The sequence below is a fragment of the Gorilla gorilla genome, chromosome 17 (assembly GCF_029281585.2).
Source record: "Gorilla gorilla gorilla isolate KB3781 chromosome 17, NHGRI_mGorGor1-v2.1_pri, whole genome shotgun sequence".
In the NCBI taxonomy this organism is placed as follows: domain Eukaryota; kingdom Metazoa; phylum Chordata; class Mammalia; order Primates; family Hominidae; genus Gorilla; species Gorilla gorilla.
In genome coordinates this window covers 104,767,775-104,784,817 of record NC_073241.2, presented here as the reverse complement: position 1 = coordinate 104,784,817, position 17,043 = coordinate 104,767,775, and the positions used below count along the sequence as shown (strand labels likewise).

Here is a 17,043-nt window from a genome sequence, read left to right as displayed (position 1 = left end):
GAATTCAAGTCTTTTACTGAATTCTCAAGTCCTACTATGATAAATTAAGGACAAAATGTTTCTAAATAACATGTAGAGATATAATTTACTTACTATAAAATGTAGCCTTAAGTGTCCAATTCAGTGGTTTTTAATATACTCACAGAATTGTGAAACTTTTACCATAACTAATTTTAGAATATTTTTATAACCCCGTAAAGAAATCTCATGACCATCAGCAGTCACTCCTTCCTCCCCATCCTTAGAGACCCTGACAACCACATCCTGTTTCTATGACTTTACCTATTCTGGACATTTCAGATAAATTGAATCATCCAACATGTGGTCTTTTGTGACTGGCTCTCACTAAGTATAATGTTTTCCAGTTCATCTTTGTTGCAGCATGTGTCTGCCTTCACTCCTTTTTGTGGCTGACTAATATTCCACTCTACGGATTTATCAAATTTTGTATATCCATTCATCACTTGATGAACATTTGGATCATTTCCACATTTTGACTATTATGAGTCATGCTGCTCTGAACACTTGAGTACAAGTTTTTGTGTGGACATATGTTTTTACTTCTCTTGGGTATATGTCTATGACCAGAACTGCTATGTTGTATGATAACCCTATTTAATATTTTGAAGAACGGTCAGTCTGTTTTTTCAAGTGTGCCAGCTCAGTTTCTTTTGATTAAAAAAAAAAAAACTGGGGGTTAAATGTTCAGTTGATGCAAAGCCCTGCGAAAGATGTTCAGTGACTCAGATGACACAATCTTTGAGGTGCCCATTGAGTCAAATTCCTATCTCCCTGCTTCCCCATATCCCTCTCCACGGTGCGCCCCTGTCTCAGGAATAAGGGGTCTCAGCCTCCCACAGCATCCTGTGAATGCCCACTGGCCTCTCTTACACAGTTGTTACGCTGACTTCTGGGCCAGTGGCCCTGCTGGGTGGGCGGCTTTGGCTGGACTACTGGGGGTCAAGCTGGTCCCCCAAGGAGTCCGAACTCTGGCTGTCCACTTGTGAAGGCTCTGTTGTCTCTTTGTCTCAACCCCAATCACGTCATATTGGTTCTCAAAGTGTAGTCCGGGAGTCCCTGAGGTGTTTTCAGGGATCCAAAAGCTCAAAATTACTTGCATGACAATACTAAGACATTAGTATTATGTGCAATGGGGTTTTCCAGAGCCTGAATGAGGTTAGGTATTTCGAAAGACTCAGTGCAGAAGCAGATAAGAAAACCCAGTTGCCTTCTATTAAGCTGAGCATTACAGAGGTTTGTAAAAATGTGAAACAGTTCCACTCCTCTCACAATTTTACTTTCTTCTGGACATGTAGCTGAGCTGAACAAAGGCTTCTCCTACAGGCCTGCAGCCTTCCCCAAGCTACACATAGAAGTTGGGCATCTAGTCCCAAAGTTCTTGGGTATCTTACACTATTTTGATATTCCTGTCATGTTCCCCACCCTGACCCCACAGAGCTCCAAGTGAGAGAAACACTAGGATGATATCTTCCATTTTTTCTGACCCTCCCTGACCACTGAGACCTTGCACACACCACCTCCTCAGCTCCCTCCACTCCTGATTTGTGGCCACAGCAGAGGTCCTGCCAGCCAGACCCATATCTCACGGTTGGAGCCATAGGAGAGCCTGCAGCTCAGAATCATAGAGGGGAATGGATTTTGTTTCACTGCCCCCAAAATACTGTCCCTGTGCACTTTGTTTTATCAAGTGTTTCCCAAATTAATAAAACCTCCTTTCTTAAAAATAACCTGTTAATATCTTGGGGTTCCAGGTTTACACAGAATGCTGTAGGAAGCATTGCCATTAGGAATTATACTTGTTCTTTAGTGACTACAGACTTTAGATATTTCTGGAAGTTCCTCATGGGACCTAACGCTGGTTTTTGTTTTGTATTTGTTTTACTTAAGTTAGTCACATTCACAGGAAAACCGCTTCACGATCAACCCAAATAGAACAAAATAATCTCCAAATTCAGACTCTAGAGAAGTCCAGGTGCCTCCATGCACTTCACACGTTATGAAATCCTAATTAGGAGAAGAATATTGTTCATGCTCTTAGGATTCCCATTAAGAATGGCTCACTGGCTTCTAGTTTTCCTGCGGAAGTACTTCTCTCTCACTACTAGCAGTGGTGGCATTTGTGGAATATCACAAATACCTGTGGATCCCCAGGCCAATGGATCTCCAGGCAGGGCCCGAGGATCCTAAAACTGGAGGATCCTGGAAAAAGGGCCCAGGAAAGCTCCCAATATTTCTTTCTGCTCCATCATCTCCAACTTGGTTTTATTGTGTTAATGCCCAGATAACATCCCCAAGCAACTCCTTGGCTTCAAACGTAGGACAAGCATAGAAGTAAAGAAAGAATTGAGACCCAATGCTCCAGTGACTTTCTTTAATCACTTACTCCTCAGCCCAGTGAGGAAGCGCCCAGGTTTCCACTCAAGCAAATGCCTCCTGATGGCCCTTTTGCAACATTAAAACATCATTTAATCAAGCAGTACAGATCTAAGTATATTTTATTCAAACCTAATTATTTAAAAATCCTTACTGTCTCCAAATGATGCACAGAGTAGCTCTCTAATGATTGTTGCATGTTGAAGACCACTTTAAATTTAAAAAAAGAGAGACAGACCCTGATTTTGTAGTGAAGATGCAACGACATATATTTCAACAATAATTAAATCCACCAATTCCACCTCTTTATAACTGGAATAGAGACTTTAGCAGCATTAAGAAGTCCCACCTTTCTCCTTTTCCTTCTTGACTTCTTCAAGGCTAGAGGCCTATTAGCTGGTAAATTATTAAAATGCAAACATGATACAACCCAAGTAGCTCCAGCTTTGAAACAGAAGGGTGGCTAAGTACCTGCTCTCTCTCTCAATGCAATACTCCAGCAGCAAGGCGAGTCCAGTTTCTCCCATCATCAGTGAATCCCTGACCCTAAGCTTGACTACTTTCAGCTTATTGGAAGCTCCATCCTACATTCTTCAATGGTGCCTAGCCCTATTTTACCAGTAGATGGATGCTGGGATTGGGGGAAGGGAGCTGGGAGAACCAACCTAATTAAAACAACTTTTGCTTCATCTAGTTAACCGCAGGTAATACTGAGTTCTCTCCTTCCCACGGTGGCTCATGACCCCTCATAACACGAAAGAGGCATTGTCCTTCCCTGTGCACACAATCTGCAACCAGAGAGCCACCAGCCACAGAAAGGATAAGGCCCCATATTAACTATTTTCTCATTTGTTAGCTTAAGGGAATCATTTTCTTCCATTTTTCCACTTCTTGAAAGTATATCTACAAGTTTTTAGCCAAGAATTTTTGGATATAGTTGGTTTTGGGATCACATATTTAATTTGCTATGTGTTTATTGTTTTTCTTTCTGAGAAAGAAGAAGAATGCTAAATAAAACTTAACTTCAGGGCTCCTGTTATTCCAGTGGCCACCACCTTGACTACATTTATTTTCATTGATGTTAATTTTCATTGATTTTGTTTATGGTCTTTCAGCCAATTATCAGTCAAGATGCTTTCTTAAAAGACTGTGAAATTCAGAATAAAAGGCACAAAACTTATTGCTATGAATTGTAACCTCTGCTAAACCAATGATATATGGCATGATTTGAGAAAAATTTTGTTGGCACATTGTCAAATGTATTTTTGACCACTAAAAAAAATCAGTCAGTGATGTATATGCTCAAATCACGCTGGAACACTAAAGTCATACTGGTCACAGATCTCTTTGATAACTCACTGGGCTTTTACTTATTGTATTTAAAAGCTGTGAGAAACCTGAGAAATGATCCAATCTGGCACCCTCAACTTAAAAGGGAACTCGGTTTCATAGAACTCTCTGTGAATCTGCTTTTAATTTACACTGATACTTAAAATTCTACACGGCAGATCTCAAGAGTTGTTTTGGATGCATTACCTTTTCCCCAACTAATTTTATAACTCAATAAAAACCATAGTTCTGGTTTTACTTCTGAAACACGACCTTAAATATATAAACTTATTTATTTTAAACAAAATTAATTGTTTGACAAAGAGTTAGCTGCTTGTAGCATGAAGCTTGAAAAGCCAGACACTGTAAATAGTAACTGTAATTATTTCCTTTTCCAGTTTGAAAATGAACACCATATTCGTTTCTTCACATTGTTGGTTCTTTTCCATGTGACGGTGTTGCTGAGGAATCATAGCAGGATACAAGGGGTTTCTGAAGACTGGAAAAGGACAAACAGCATATTTCGAAAGTAGGTAAATGATAACCTTAGCAGTTAAAAAAAATACTACATATTTTGAAAGTGAGTAAACGATAACCTTAGCAGTTAAAAAAAAAACTAGAACATTCATCAAGCAATCAATCTGTAGCCACCTAGGAGAGTGCACATGCTGGGTAGCTATCAAATTACTTTGTAAAAAGGAAATTAGGCCAGATGAAATTAATATCCATCCGTGATAGAGCACGGGGCCACATAGATAGACAGAGTGAGCCATGTATACTGCAGCTACCTCCTTCTATCTGAGGTCGCTCCTTGAGACAGGATGAGCATTTCGTCAGCGAGAGCCTGCAAATCTCTAATCGCCTCTGAGAGCCAGTGACATGGGACCTTCTAATAGGTAAACCATTTCATAATGAATCCCTCCTGGTCTTTTAGTAAATAACTCTCTTGGGAAGAAGGCCAAGAAATCTCAGCCCTTCTTTGAGTTTATTTCTAGAGTGATTCCAGTTGTGCTTAGTTAAGGTCTCTGTGTACCAACAGATAGGTGTACAATTGGCTGGAAACGTTTTCAGAGGCTTATATTTAAACTGGAAGGCATATTAATTTTATTTTTCCTTCAACAGGTAAAAAACTCCTTCTTTCTCCCACTGTAGGCTTTTTGTGTTTTCAACATACCCAGCCTCACTCGGAAAAATAAAAATAAAAATAAAGCACCCACTCACATGAGCAGCCAAGTTTCAGATACCAGTGGGCACAAGCTCTTCCAAATGTCTCCTGTTCTGGAGATGTTCACAGTCCTCACATCAAAACTGAAACAAGCAAACAAAAAAATAAAAAGCTTACTACCAAATACCCTAGGAATAAGACTTAAACTCTATTTGGAAATTGAATTTCTTCCATAGTCAATCAATATTTAATAAAGAGAGAAAAGGAGCTCATTACAAAGACCATCTTGTTTCTCCACAAGTCATCTATGTGAGATTCCAGAATTTCAGGGTGATAAGTTCTTAATTGGAACATTATATATTCTCTTTGCAGCCAGTAAGTACGCATCACTTCACGAGAAAGCACTGCAGCCAACATTTCTCCTGGTCTGCTCCGGGTTTCAGTGAAGGGCAGGCCTGGAAGCACCTTGGGAAATGAGGTAGAGCCAAGCTAACCCTGGAGAGCCGCTGAGCTTACGGAGAGTTGAGTGATTACGCAGGCATAGTCTTGAGTTTTATTTTCAGTTTGAATACTGCTAACTAGTCTGTACAGTCACAGGCTTACTATAGGGAGTTTATTCTACATCAGCTATATTCTCTCTTCCTTAGCAGCACTTAATGAGTTGGCTGGAAAGTTGTTCCCAGCCAAGCCAATATCCCATGAGTTATAAATGACATTTCATGCTCATATGCAGATTTTCTGCACTGAAGTGAATTATTTACAAGGTAGGCCTTATGGATTCCAACAGTCAGCTGCCTGAGATTTACACCTACCTGTTCTCTCTACTCTCTTGCTGGGAGAATGTGACGTCTCCCACTGCCCTTTAACATCTGAAGATTCAGCGGGAGCTGCCCTTCCTGAGGCAGGTGCTCCCTTGCTTGAGATGGCACCTGGAAAGGCCATGTACCCCGGAAGCTGGAAGGTAAACTAAGGCTCTCCCAGAGGTGCTTCTCCCTGCCCTGGGAGGATGCTGTCCGCATGTAAATGCACACGACGAGCACCAGGAAGAATTTAAGTTCTGGGGAGGCCTTCCTGCCCATTAACAGGGATTTTATTACCTTCAGTTTTAGCTACTTAGTTTAATAATTTCTTCCTGAATGTGTGAAAATCCAAATTTTCTCCTAAAGGAAGCTCTGTGTTCAGCAGTGTGCTCTGTCCTCTGTGGAACAGAAGAACCAACATGTCGTTTCTACCTCCCAGAAACTCCAGGGGTTGAAAAGCCTCCCAACTGACAGCAAGGATGATGAAAATATAAGTAAGAGTTCGGCACCAGACAAATCCACCAATGGAACAAAAAAAGCAGCACAGACACCGAGTTAAGTACACAAGGGTCTCTAATCTATGATAAAATCAGCATTTAAAATTAGCAAAAAGTATGGTTTTTTAAATACGTTGAATGAGAACAACTGACTATGCATTTGGAAAAAGTAAGATGAAGATCCCTACCTTATATTATCAACAAAAATACATGTATGTTAAATCAAAGACCTAAATGTAAAAATAAAATCCAAAGAATACTGGAAGAAAAGATGGAGGAACATTTCTGTAGCCTTGCAGTGAGAGTAAACAAAAGGAAAGAAGGGACTTACCAAATTTTATAAACTTTTTCCCAATAAAAACCAGACTAAACAAAATTAAAACGTAAGTGACAAACAAGGGAGGGAAAACATTTACAACTGACTATTAATATCCCATATTCAGAGAAATCCAACTCATTGGAAGAAAATGACAGACAATACCCTAAAGGGATAAAGAATACTTATAGGCAAAAAAGAAGTACACACGGCAAATAAATCTGCGAAAAGATGCTCAACCACAGTATTGATTAAAGGAATAAGGAAGTGAACAACAACAAAATAGTTTTTGCCAAATCTGATCGTCAACGTGTCATATATTGTTAACATTGATTGCTGTCGAGGCTGTTAAAAACTAGGCAGCTTCATAATTGTTGGCAGGAACAACCAACTGCTACAAACATTTTGGGGGCAATTTGGAATTATCTAATAAAATATATTTGCATACCCTTTGGCCATGCCATTTCACTTTTATGGATCTAACAAAAAATAAAATAAAAACATCATAAAGGTATATGTACAGGGATTTTGACTGAGTACTGTAACAGTAAACATTGCCTGCAGCATAATATCTGCCAGTAAGAGATGCTTTCATGAATTATGATAAGTTCATAAAATGGAATGCCATCCTCTCATTAAAATCTGTAAACAACCAAATTTCCATCAATAGGGGAATGGTTAAATAAATTGTAATGCCACCATTAAGCTGAATATTATGTAGCTACTAAAGTGAATGAGACAGAGCTGTACATAGATGAAAAGATGTCTTTGCTACCTCAAGTGAATAAAGTTGTAGACAAATGATAGATACTATAGATGAATAAGCAGATGATTGATGGATGATTAGATACATCCTATATAACTTTAGTTGAGTCTGTGTGTGTCCACGGAAGAAAAGGACCCTCAGAGTTGTTAGTGGCGGTGATCTCTGAGTAAGGACATTTGTTTTGTGTGCAGCTAAGAGCTTCACTATCATCTCACATGCTAGTTCCGCCTGGTGATGGGAGCACACTCCCAGGCAAGTCGGGATGCTCATCTTCCCCAGGACCGCAGATGTTGTCACATGTCGGGGCCATCCATTCTGACATCAGCAGAGACTCCCAGCAGCAGAGACCTCTCCCTCTGGCTGGGGAGCCAGTCGCTGGATCAGGGACCCTTCAGCCCCACTCCTGCTCTGCAAGCTCTCACCCATCTCCACACAGAGAACACAGAGAATTGTTCTGCCACTGCTGATCACCGCTTGGCTATGGGAAGCTCCGGGCAGCTGTTAAGTCCCCTCTGCCTTGAGATCCCTATATCCACTGTCACTGTGGGCTCTTGGTGCTTCCATGGAGACTTACCTGGGAAAGTATGCCCAGATTCCCCAATCCTTTCTGGTGTTTTTGTTAGCTCTGTATGAGGTGTTCATGGTGCAGCAGAAGGATGACAGAGCTCAGTGTCTCTTCCATTAGGGACCCACTAACAGAAGAGGGAGTATTTGTGCACTCCTCTTTCCCTATCTGAAAGTCCCAAGGAATCTTGATCTTGTCAGGATTGGGTGCATGACTGTTAATTGTCAGCCATTCTTACAAACACATTTTATAAACTGAATATTTTGTGTTCTCTGAATTCTATGCTCTCAGAATTCAAAAACCAAGATGAACTTTCCCCCTCTTTTTTGCTGGTGTCACTCATCCCTGAGCGAGGTACGCAAAATACCAAAGCCAATTATGTGGTACATTCAAAGGGTCCAAAACCACCCAGGGTGAAGCATCAGACCACCAGGTTTGTGTGTGCCAAATGCCCACTCTCCCGGATCCTCTTATTCTCTCTTCAAAAACAGACACAAAACAACAGTAAGAAACATCCTCCATTCTTAGTGACAGCTGAGGGTTTGGATGATGCGGATGAGCTGGAGGAGGTTTTCCATTCCTACCACAGCGAAGGCAACTGAATACATTCTCCTTAGCCACTGTAGTTCTCCAGAAAGCCCCTGGGCCTCAGAGGTAATGCAGGGCTCTCTTCTCCTTGACCCATCTTTCCCTTCCCCCAGTGCTCCTCCCTCTTCCTCCTCTGATATGTGGAGTGGGTTCCTCTTAAGTAGGAACCCGGCAGGCATGTCGAGGCATCTTTTCAGCAGTCAATGGAGCAGGAGTTATTTTTTATTCTTTAGTGCAATTCCAGTCCCTAGCACAGTACTTGGCATGTAGTAAGTGCACAATAAATAGAGGAGTAACTTTGCATTTACATGAAAACACTTTTTGCAACCAAGCCACATTCTTTACATTTCCTTGGGGACAAAAAAAAATTATTTTTATCCTTTGATAACAAACTTTATGTCTATAATCAATAGTAACTTGGAAATCATCTTGGGAAACAACATGGATAGCCATGCTAGATAATGACTCTGTGTGTGTGTGTGTGTGTATGTGTGTGTGTGTGTCTGAGACAGAGAGAGAGACTCCTAGGCATCATCATCCTAAGCAAGTACAAATCAGGAGTTTGTATCTTTGCAAAATAAATAGTTGTTCTTTGTTTTTTTTGTTTTTGCTATTGTTTTCTAAGATAAATACTATGAAGGGCACAGCACTCATTTGAATGCCTATATGTCATTTATTTGATTAATTTATTAAACATATTTGAGGTGTCTACAATTTATTCATCCCTGTTCTAGGCAATGCAGATCACGTGTTGAAGTAGACAAGGTGTTTGCACTCATGAGACTTAGGAGAAGGAAGACATCCTAAGTCAAGCAAGGATGGCCCTTATACAGAGATTCTGAGACAAGAGGGACCAGTCATATTCTAGAGACTGGGACATAGAACCTGTTCAGTCTGGCTGGAATGAAAATTGCAAGGTGGGGGAAGTGGGGAAGAGAGGCAGGGGAGGCTGAGAAATTGATGTGGAGGGAAGCAGATCATACCAGACCACGAATGGCCTTATGTGTCCTGTTTTATACTAATATCCTAAGAGCAATGGGAATCATTAAAGGGTTTAAGTACAGACATTGGATCTCTGCTCTGGAAAGAAGAGTTCAGCAGCAAAATGGGAGGTTACCAAAAGAGGCAAGATTAGAGGCAGGATGATAGTTACGTGTCTTCTCCAGATACAAGCCAGAGACCACTGGTTCAGGTAACTAATTTCACAGGGGTGATCAGGAGAAAATAAAAGCAGACAAAATCAAAGACATTTAGAATTCACAGTAGTAAAGCCTGGAGATGGACTGGGTTTAGTGTGGAGACAGAAAGGTTGGCAGCTGAACATCTGGCATGGGCTAGGGCTCTGGAGGCTCAAATGGGGAGTAAAGAAAGTGTCTCTGGGAGAGCGACTGTTGGATTCCACCTTAGACTTTCTTCAGGAAGCATCCTTAGGATGCCCAAGGAACACCCAGGTAGGGGGGCCCAGGAGCATCAGCATGGAGGCCTGGAGCCTGGACCTCAGCGACTGCCAGCATGTTTTTGAGTGTCTCATAATCAGAACACAGGAAGTCCAAGAAGAGGAGACGATGCATTTGTACCAAAAGTTCACAGACAGGAGGCTATATATAGACCCAAAGGTGAGATTGCATTGGATTCAAATAAGAGTTCGGATCTGAATGAAAATACAGGCAAGGGGAAATTCAAGGTACAACGAACAGCAATGAGACTGGGGGAGGGGGAAGGAGAAAGAAAAACGGATACTGATCACAGAAATCCAGCAAGTGTGTTCGATCAAGTATTTTACTAGGAGTGGGGGTTCTGTAAACCTATAGGGAGTCTTCCTGAGACTCAGCACTCAGAGCCTGGCCTCTGGTACCCACATGCAATACTCATCACTATCGTCAAGAGACTAGCTTTACTGTGACTCAAGGCACAGGGAGGCCAAGATATTTGGTCAATGTTTCATGTCAGAGCAACATGGGAGCCTATGTGCTCAGGGCCCCGTGATGCTTCCAAACCTCATACCTCCTCAGATGATGGTCACCTCACTAAGACTGTTGCCCGATTCTCAGCAGCATCCAATGTCAGAATAGCACTCTTTCCACAAACCAGGAAGATTCTGCCAGAAAAAGCAGCAGGCAGCAAAATATTCTTAGTACTTGGTGGAGGGATTCCCTTTCTTTCAAAACCTAATTAAGGACTGGCAAATAGAAATCTTGCTCAACTCAGGTTTTATATAGCAATTGATTGTTTTATTTAAGGGTCTGCTTTAAATTCACCAGTATTTTCTTCCTTCCTTTCTTTCCTTCTTTCTTTATTTTTAACAAAGTTGCCCACACTCAACTATTGTGAAAACTCTGAATACAGAGATTGAGAATATAAACCTTGTTTGTTTTCACATGTACTTACCCTCTCTTGGAGAATTTGGGCTTCATCTGTTGAAGGCCAGAGGTCAGAACAGTGTTGATCCTGGAAGCTCAGGAAGTCTTGGGGAACATTTGGAAGTTTAGATGTTCTGGGGTCCATGTTCTATGCCAAGAACTAGTCCCTCAGTGTGTAGCAGCAGAACAAGTGTAATGATTTGATTTCTTATAGCTACTGTCACCTTCATCTATATATTTGCTGGTGATTTATTAATATCTGTTCTACCTGTCTCAGCCTACAGGAGACCTTGTATTGCTGCATGCCTTCTATAGAGCAGAGAGAAATGAAGGGAGCAGATGGGATTATGACTTATTTTCCAACGTTGAATTTATAAAAAGATCTTTTGTCAGACATTGCACAGCAGTTTGTAGGATGAAATTAATCCTATGAATAAAATTGCTAACCTCACCTAAAATAGGTGCTTCATTTAAAGAAGGATCGATGAGGCTTGCTAAATATTATTTTTAGTGTTGATAAAAGATTTTCATAATATCAGGCTGCAAACATGGGCTAAAGTGGCAGTTCTAGATGCCATGCCAGCGCACTGGAGCTGGCTAACGATGTCACCCACAATGTCAGTGAGGCAAAGCCACCCCTGAGCTGTCTCCAGGCCTCTGTCCCTCCTCTGCAATCTCAGGGTAGGAGAAATGTTTTTCTCAATGCATGTGAATCTAACTTTGGACACATCTCACAGTCTCATCTTCCAAGGATCATCATTCGTGAGTTAGACAGCAAAACGGTTAGCCGTGTCCACCATGTAACAAAACACATTCTTGAGGCCGTCAGGCCAAACCCCTGAGCTCTTTGTTCTTTGCCCAGTGGTCTCATGGCTTCTGGTTTCTAGGGGAACATTATGACTGGTCTACTATTTTGGTGCTGCTTCTTTTTGAAAAGGTTCAGAGAGAGCGTTTATTTCAGAGTTCACATATATTCGACTTCTATCTATCATCCTTTATACAAGGCTAGTAAGGGCTTCGAGAAGCCAGTGCATCCTACATTACTGTCTTTGTGGCCTTTGGTGTTTCATTCTCAGAGAATTATTCCAGGGTTCCTAGCTATTCTGAACTCAAAATTCCTGTTACCATCAAACAGTACTTGCTCCGGTGAGTACAATCCTCAGCCTCAAAACACTCCAAAATCTTGGGGGGAAAAATTAAATTTTAAAATGTGTTCATTAGATAAAAACAAATGGTCAATTTTATTGTAATATTTTGATTATATCTATCAAAAAATAAAATGCTTTTTCCCCCTTTTGTCTCTTGCAGCTTTCTACGTTTGAAGTCATCCAGGAACACAGCAGAAGCAGAATAAATGACACCACGTTTCTCTCTCATGGCCTTCATACCATGGATTTCCCCTGCTCAAGATGAAAAGAAATTAAGAGGAAATCAGATTGCTTAGAGATAGCAGATTATTGCTCACTTTTTAAAAGGAGCTCCACAGGAAGAATGAAGAACGTGTAACTTTTTGCAACGATAATGTCTGCTTTGCTCTTGAGGGGCACTCTTCCTTTTTCTGTTCAGGAATATTCCGGAGGAGAGCTGCAGATGCCACCCAACCCTGCGAAATCTGCCCTGCGTGTCGAAACAGATCCAACAGTGCAAAGAACTTCTTCATTAGGACATCAAGCCTGTAGTCATATTTTCAATTGCTGCTGTAACTTTTTCCTTGCAAGTGCTTTCACTTATTTCGGGACCACCTAAGGCTCTGTGTGGTATACAGCAACACAGTTTGAGATATTTCTGTGATGTTCTGTACATCATATAGTTGCTAACAACCTGTCAAAGTCATCCTGACACCAAACTGAGAAGCTGAAGGTTTGGGTAACATATTAGAGGAGATGAAAAAAACGACAGTCCTCATTACTGTAATAAAACCAGCAGAGACACACTGAGAATCAATTACTGATTGTGACCTAATGAACTAACCCTCAGTCAAGTAGAAAACTGCACCAAGCCTCTTACATTATCAAATGATTTAGGATGGAGCACTGTCTGAAGACGGGCAACAAGTCGAGGCAGATGAGTTTTCTTATATTGTGGCTGACTTAATTACCTTGTTCCTGAGTGCAGAGATCAAATTGAGCAACTTAAGGTGCTAAAGCTCTGTGCCAGCTGGAAATGAAAAGGAAATAATTAACACCAACAAGAGCTACGTCTAAGGTTGTGGCACCTCCTGACAGAAGCAAGGAGACTCAAAGTTAAGGCGGCTGCAAAGTCCTTGACGAGGTTGGCCCTGCTCTATCCGCCTGGCTGGATTCGTCCAGGTTGCCTGTGGCAGCTGTGCACTGAAGAGTCCGGCTGGGGAGCCAGGGATTCAGAACTCACAGTGCAGCCCGACGACCAAAGGGCAAATCCACCTGAGGACCTGAGTGCAGATGGCTGGGCTCCCTGGAACAAAGTGGAGGAATGACAGAGGTGTAACTCTTACACCACAGCCTCCATCTGTGTGTCACAGAGAAAAATACTATAATGGAGACTATTCTTACACACACACACACACACACACACACATACACACAGAGTTCTTGTCACCGATGGAACAGTCTGTCTTTGTCTTTCATCTCCCACAGTCATGTCCAGATTCCATTGCCCTGCATCACACGTGAACCCAGTGAGGTCAACAACGAATGGATGGTGTTCACAAAGAAACCAGCTTATGGAAGGGGACCTGTTACAATTCTTTGAATTAAGTTCTTGGAAGCCATTTTTCATCTCATTTGTCACTATAGTGTTCTCTTCACACATGCAGAGGTGGCAAGGCATCAAACCAAAACATGGCAGGCTCCTTCACTGCCAGACTAGGAGATGAATCCTGGGTACACTGAAATGGAAGCACTCAGAAGCAGTGACGGCGATGACAATCGAGGCCCCAGGTTCACATTCCTCAGTCCTCCCATGAAGGATCTAGTCCCACTCAGAGGACATGCCCAGGCTGCATCTGCACTACCTGCACTTCCCAACAGGCATTTGGAGAGGAGAGACTCAGCTCTGTCAACACAAAGCTCTGTGAAGCCAGCTTGAGTGCTTCCCACAAAGGGCTGAGTGGGATTAATCTCCCCACATCACTGATGAATCAGTCCCATCAGCACTGCATGTGGCATCATCAGACCACAAGGACACACTTCATGAAGGGGCTTCTCAGTATTGAGTCATCACTCGAAGACCTGACACACAAATGAGTCACAGCTGGGAGAGTGTTTGGAGAAATGGGCATTTGAGAAATGGGCTGTGTAGGCCGTATCCCCTCCATAGGAAGTCGGCAAACCAGGGCGAGGCAAGGATGCTCCCACTGCAGCCACACACTACAAATCAGGGGCAGGGATGCTTAACTCTGCCCAACTTTAGATGAGTTTTAAAAAGCAGCACTTCTCAGAAGTCACCTAGTTAAATGCAGATTCTGATTCATAGGTCTGGGTGAGGCCAGAGATTGTGCAATTCTAACAAATCCGCGACAATGCCGCTGGCCTTGCCTGTGTTTGAACTATCCTGGGAGCATCAAGGCCTCAACTCTTCTGTTCCTTCCCCCAGGGTCCTTATCCAGTTGGGCAGACATACTAGACATTCTAACTACATCCTACGAGCACAATCATAAGTCCTATGAGCAATTTACCACTCCAAAGGAGGTAGATGGAACTGAGTGCTCTGGTAAGTTTCTGGAGCACCAGGCCCCTTGGCCAGCCCAGTCTTCAAGGCCCACTTTTGGGAGCATGGCCTTTAAGGCCCTCACACAAGCAAGCCAATAGGTGGTAAAGAGCAGAGCAGAATTCCCCAGGGGCTGGAGGGTAGGTGTTGATCAGGCCCAGGCAAGCACAGCACAGTCAAAGTAAACCCATCCAGGCCTGTGTACCCTGCCCCGACCATGAGACTCCCTGGAGTTAGTTGAGTCTGACCTGAGAGCAAGGTACAGTCACCGGGAGTAATTTTCAAATTAATGAATTGTGTACAGACCATGAGGCAACTGCTTGTCCAGATGCCTTGCATAGTCCACTGATGGAAGCATTCACTAGGCTCCTTGCAGAACTGAATGCTGCAAAAAAGAATTACACAACATCCAGAAACTTGAAAAAGAGGGAAGGGAGATTTGGTACAGGCATCTCGCTCACTAACCTGAGTCTTTGTTGAATGAGAACACGGTGCCTGGTGCGGCCACTGCTGCCACCAGGGACGCCAGGCCAAGCCATCATTCAGTGCTGCTCTGCAGCGTGCTGCCCTGCCCTCCTGAAAGCTGCGTGATTCATTGGATTTAATATTGTCCTGAGTCTCACTCCAGGGAATTCTGCAGGAATGTTGTTCAAAAAAAAAAAAAAAAAAAAAAAAAAAAAGAAAGAAAGAAAGAAAAAAAAACCAATAGCCATTTAAAACAGAGTCTGTAGGCTCCGTTCTATAAAATAGTTTATTAACTTGCAGTGATGGCAGCCAATAGTTCAATTGCTGTAAGGTCACAGGTTATTCAATGGGAAGGGCCACATTTTCGATTGTTTTACCCTGACTGCCCGCTGATATGCAGGCTTTACCAGGATTAGTGTTAAAATCCTCACTGTGAAACGCAAGGCCCAGAAAGAAAGCCGCATCCTGCTCGCCTCCGCCTCTCGACCAATGCGGGACCTGTAAATACTCCTCCCCTTGGCTGCTCTCAAGTCCCTTTACGATGAGGCTGGCTTGTAGCCGCGAAGGGGTCGCGCGGGGACTCTCTCCACCTCCTCCAAAGACTATATAATAGCCCATGCAGACATTTCCTGATGTTTAAAATCTCTCCAATTTTCCTCCTCTGCTCCTGCATTTTTAATCTCTGGAATGCCTATGACTGGACGCATGTGCCTACTCCTCCCCACCCCCATCCACCAACATGAAAAGAAGATTCTGTCTGGATTTGGGTCTGCTCTTTTCTGGATACCTACGAGAAGTTCATCGGGTGCTCTCTTACACTTGCCAAGCTGAATCAGGCCCCCAGAGGGTTTCCCTCCCACATTGCCTTCCCGCATCATGAGGGAGGCTGCTGCTGTCTGAAACATAATAAAGGTTTCTTAAAATTCCTTTCCGATCACACCTAAACTCTGACAAGTATTTGCAGCTTCTATCTCCTTTGAATTTAAGGAGGATGACAAACCTGAGCACAGAACAAACAATATCTCCACCTAATGATTGCAAGGCCAATTTCCAGGACTTGACTTCCGAGGCCTTACTGACTTTCGGAACTTGACTTCCGGAGCCTGACTGACTTCCAGAGCCTGACCCGGAAGGCTTTGGTAATTTTGAACCGGAGCTTTTTCAGGAATCTGCGGGCTTGGTGTCCGAGGCCCTCACAGTCAAGCCCCATCCACACACTGGACATCACAGCTCTGCCCCATGGACAGTGCAGATAATGTTTAATTGAAAACAAAAGTGTCATTTTGGAAGGCCTGCCCCACCCCACGCCCCCACCTGACACACGTGGAGGCTTCAGAGTGTGCAGGGCTGAGCCTCACTACCTTCTCCCTCGAGTGTTCCCTGAAGCCCCTCGGATCTCTTGACACAGGCGCCTTCTCCATCCCTGCCGCCCGCTGCTCTCACCGAGGGAGGCTGCTGTCGCCACACCCTGAGCTGGACTTCGCAGTTGAGATTCACAGTAACTCGCCTCAAAGAAGCTACCGGCAGGGAAACATCTCCTCAGGGTATGTCTGCTCCCAAACAGACGCCACTTGGAAAAGATCACGTTTGCTGTTTATCTTCTATTTGCCACACGAAAATAGAGTATTTGCAAGAAATTAAGAAGAACAACGAAACTGAAACTACCTGATGATCCCACCCTTGAGATAAACACGGGTAACATTTTGTAGGATTGCTTTTCAGTCTTCTCAATCCCATTTCAAAAACAGCACAACATACAGTGTGAGATCTCTTGAAAGTTGTCAACCATGGGCTTTAGACCGAACTTGGGAATGAATATTCTGCCTTTTCTGCTCACGGCCTGCGTACGTTTCCCACCTCTGCCTCTCCTACCCCTCTGAGTGTTCTTGGAGGAAACCATGGTGTACCCACGAGGCCATTCTGGGGATATGTTTAAAACTCCTCCTTCACAGAAACAGCCAAAGGGTGAAAGTATAAATCAGCTGCCCAGTGTTCAAAAAAAAAAAAAATCAACCATGCAGGGTTCAGGCTGACCTTCCCAGCAGCCGAATGAGCAGAAGGGCTCAATGCTCTGCAGATTTGGGGATGTGCCCTAACGCATGAAAGACTTG

The 17,043-nt window shown here is 43.0% G+C and overlaps 1 protein-coding gene and 1 long non-coding RNA gene across 4 annotated transcripts in view; one reads left to right on the top strand and one right to left on the bottom strand.

Moving 5' to 3' along the window:
- Positions 1-4,951, top strand: part of SMIM21 (small integral membrane protein 21) — a 37,437-nt gene extending 32,486 nt beyond the window's left edge. For both annotated transcript variants that reach the window (XM_004059560.3, XM_063699316.1), the window contains exons 3-4: positions 4,122-4,252; positions 4,846-4,951. In XM_004059560.3, coding sequence (XP_004059608.2) covers positions 4,122-4,252; positions 4,846-4,849 — 135 coding nt within the window. In that variant the 3' untranslated portion in view covers positions 4,850-4,951. The remainder of the gene's footprint in view (positions 1-4,121; positions 4,253-4,845) is intronic.
- Positions 2,912-16,053, bottom strand: LOC109023967 (uncharacterized). 2 transcript variants are annotated; one of them, XR_002003439.4, is made up of 5 exons: positions 15,933-16,053; positions 14,933-15,101; positions 10,425-10,518; positions 4,945-5,031; positions 2,912-4,222 (listed from the first exon to the last, which is right to left on the bottom strand). It is a non-coding gene; the product is annotated as an uncharacterized lncRNA (long non-coding RNA). The 2 variants fall into 2 exon arrangements; XR_008673541.2 differs by lacking the exon at positions 10,425-10,518 and having other exon boundaries at positions 4,059-4,222.
- Positions 16,054-17,043: the final 990 nt, after the last annotated feature.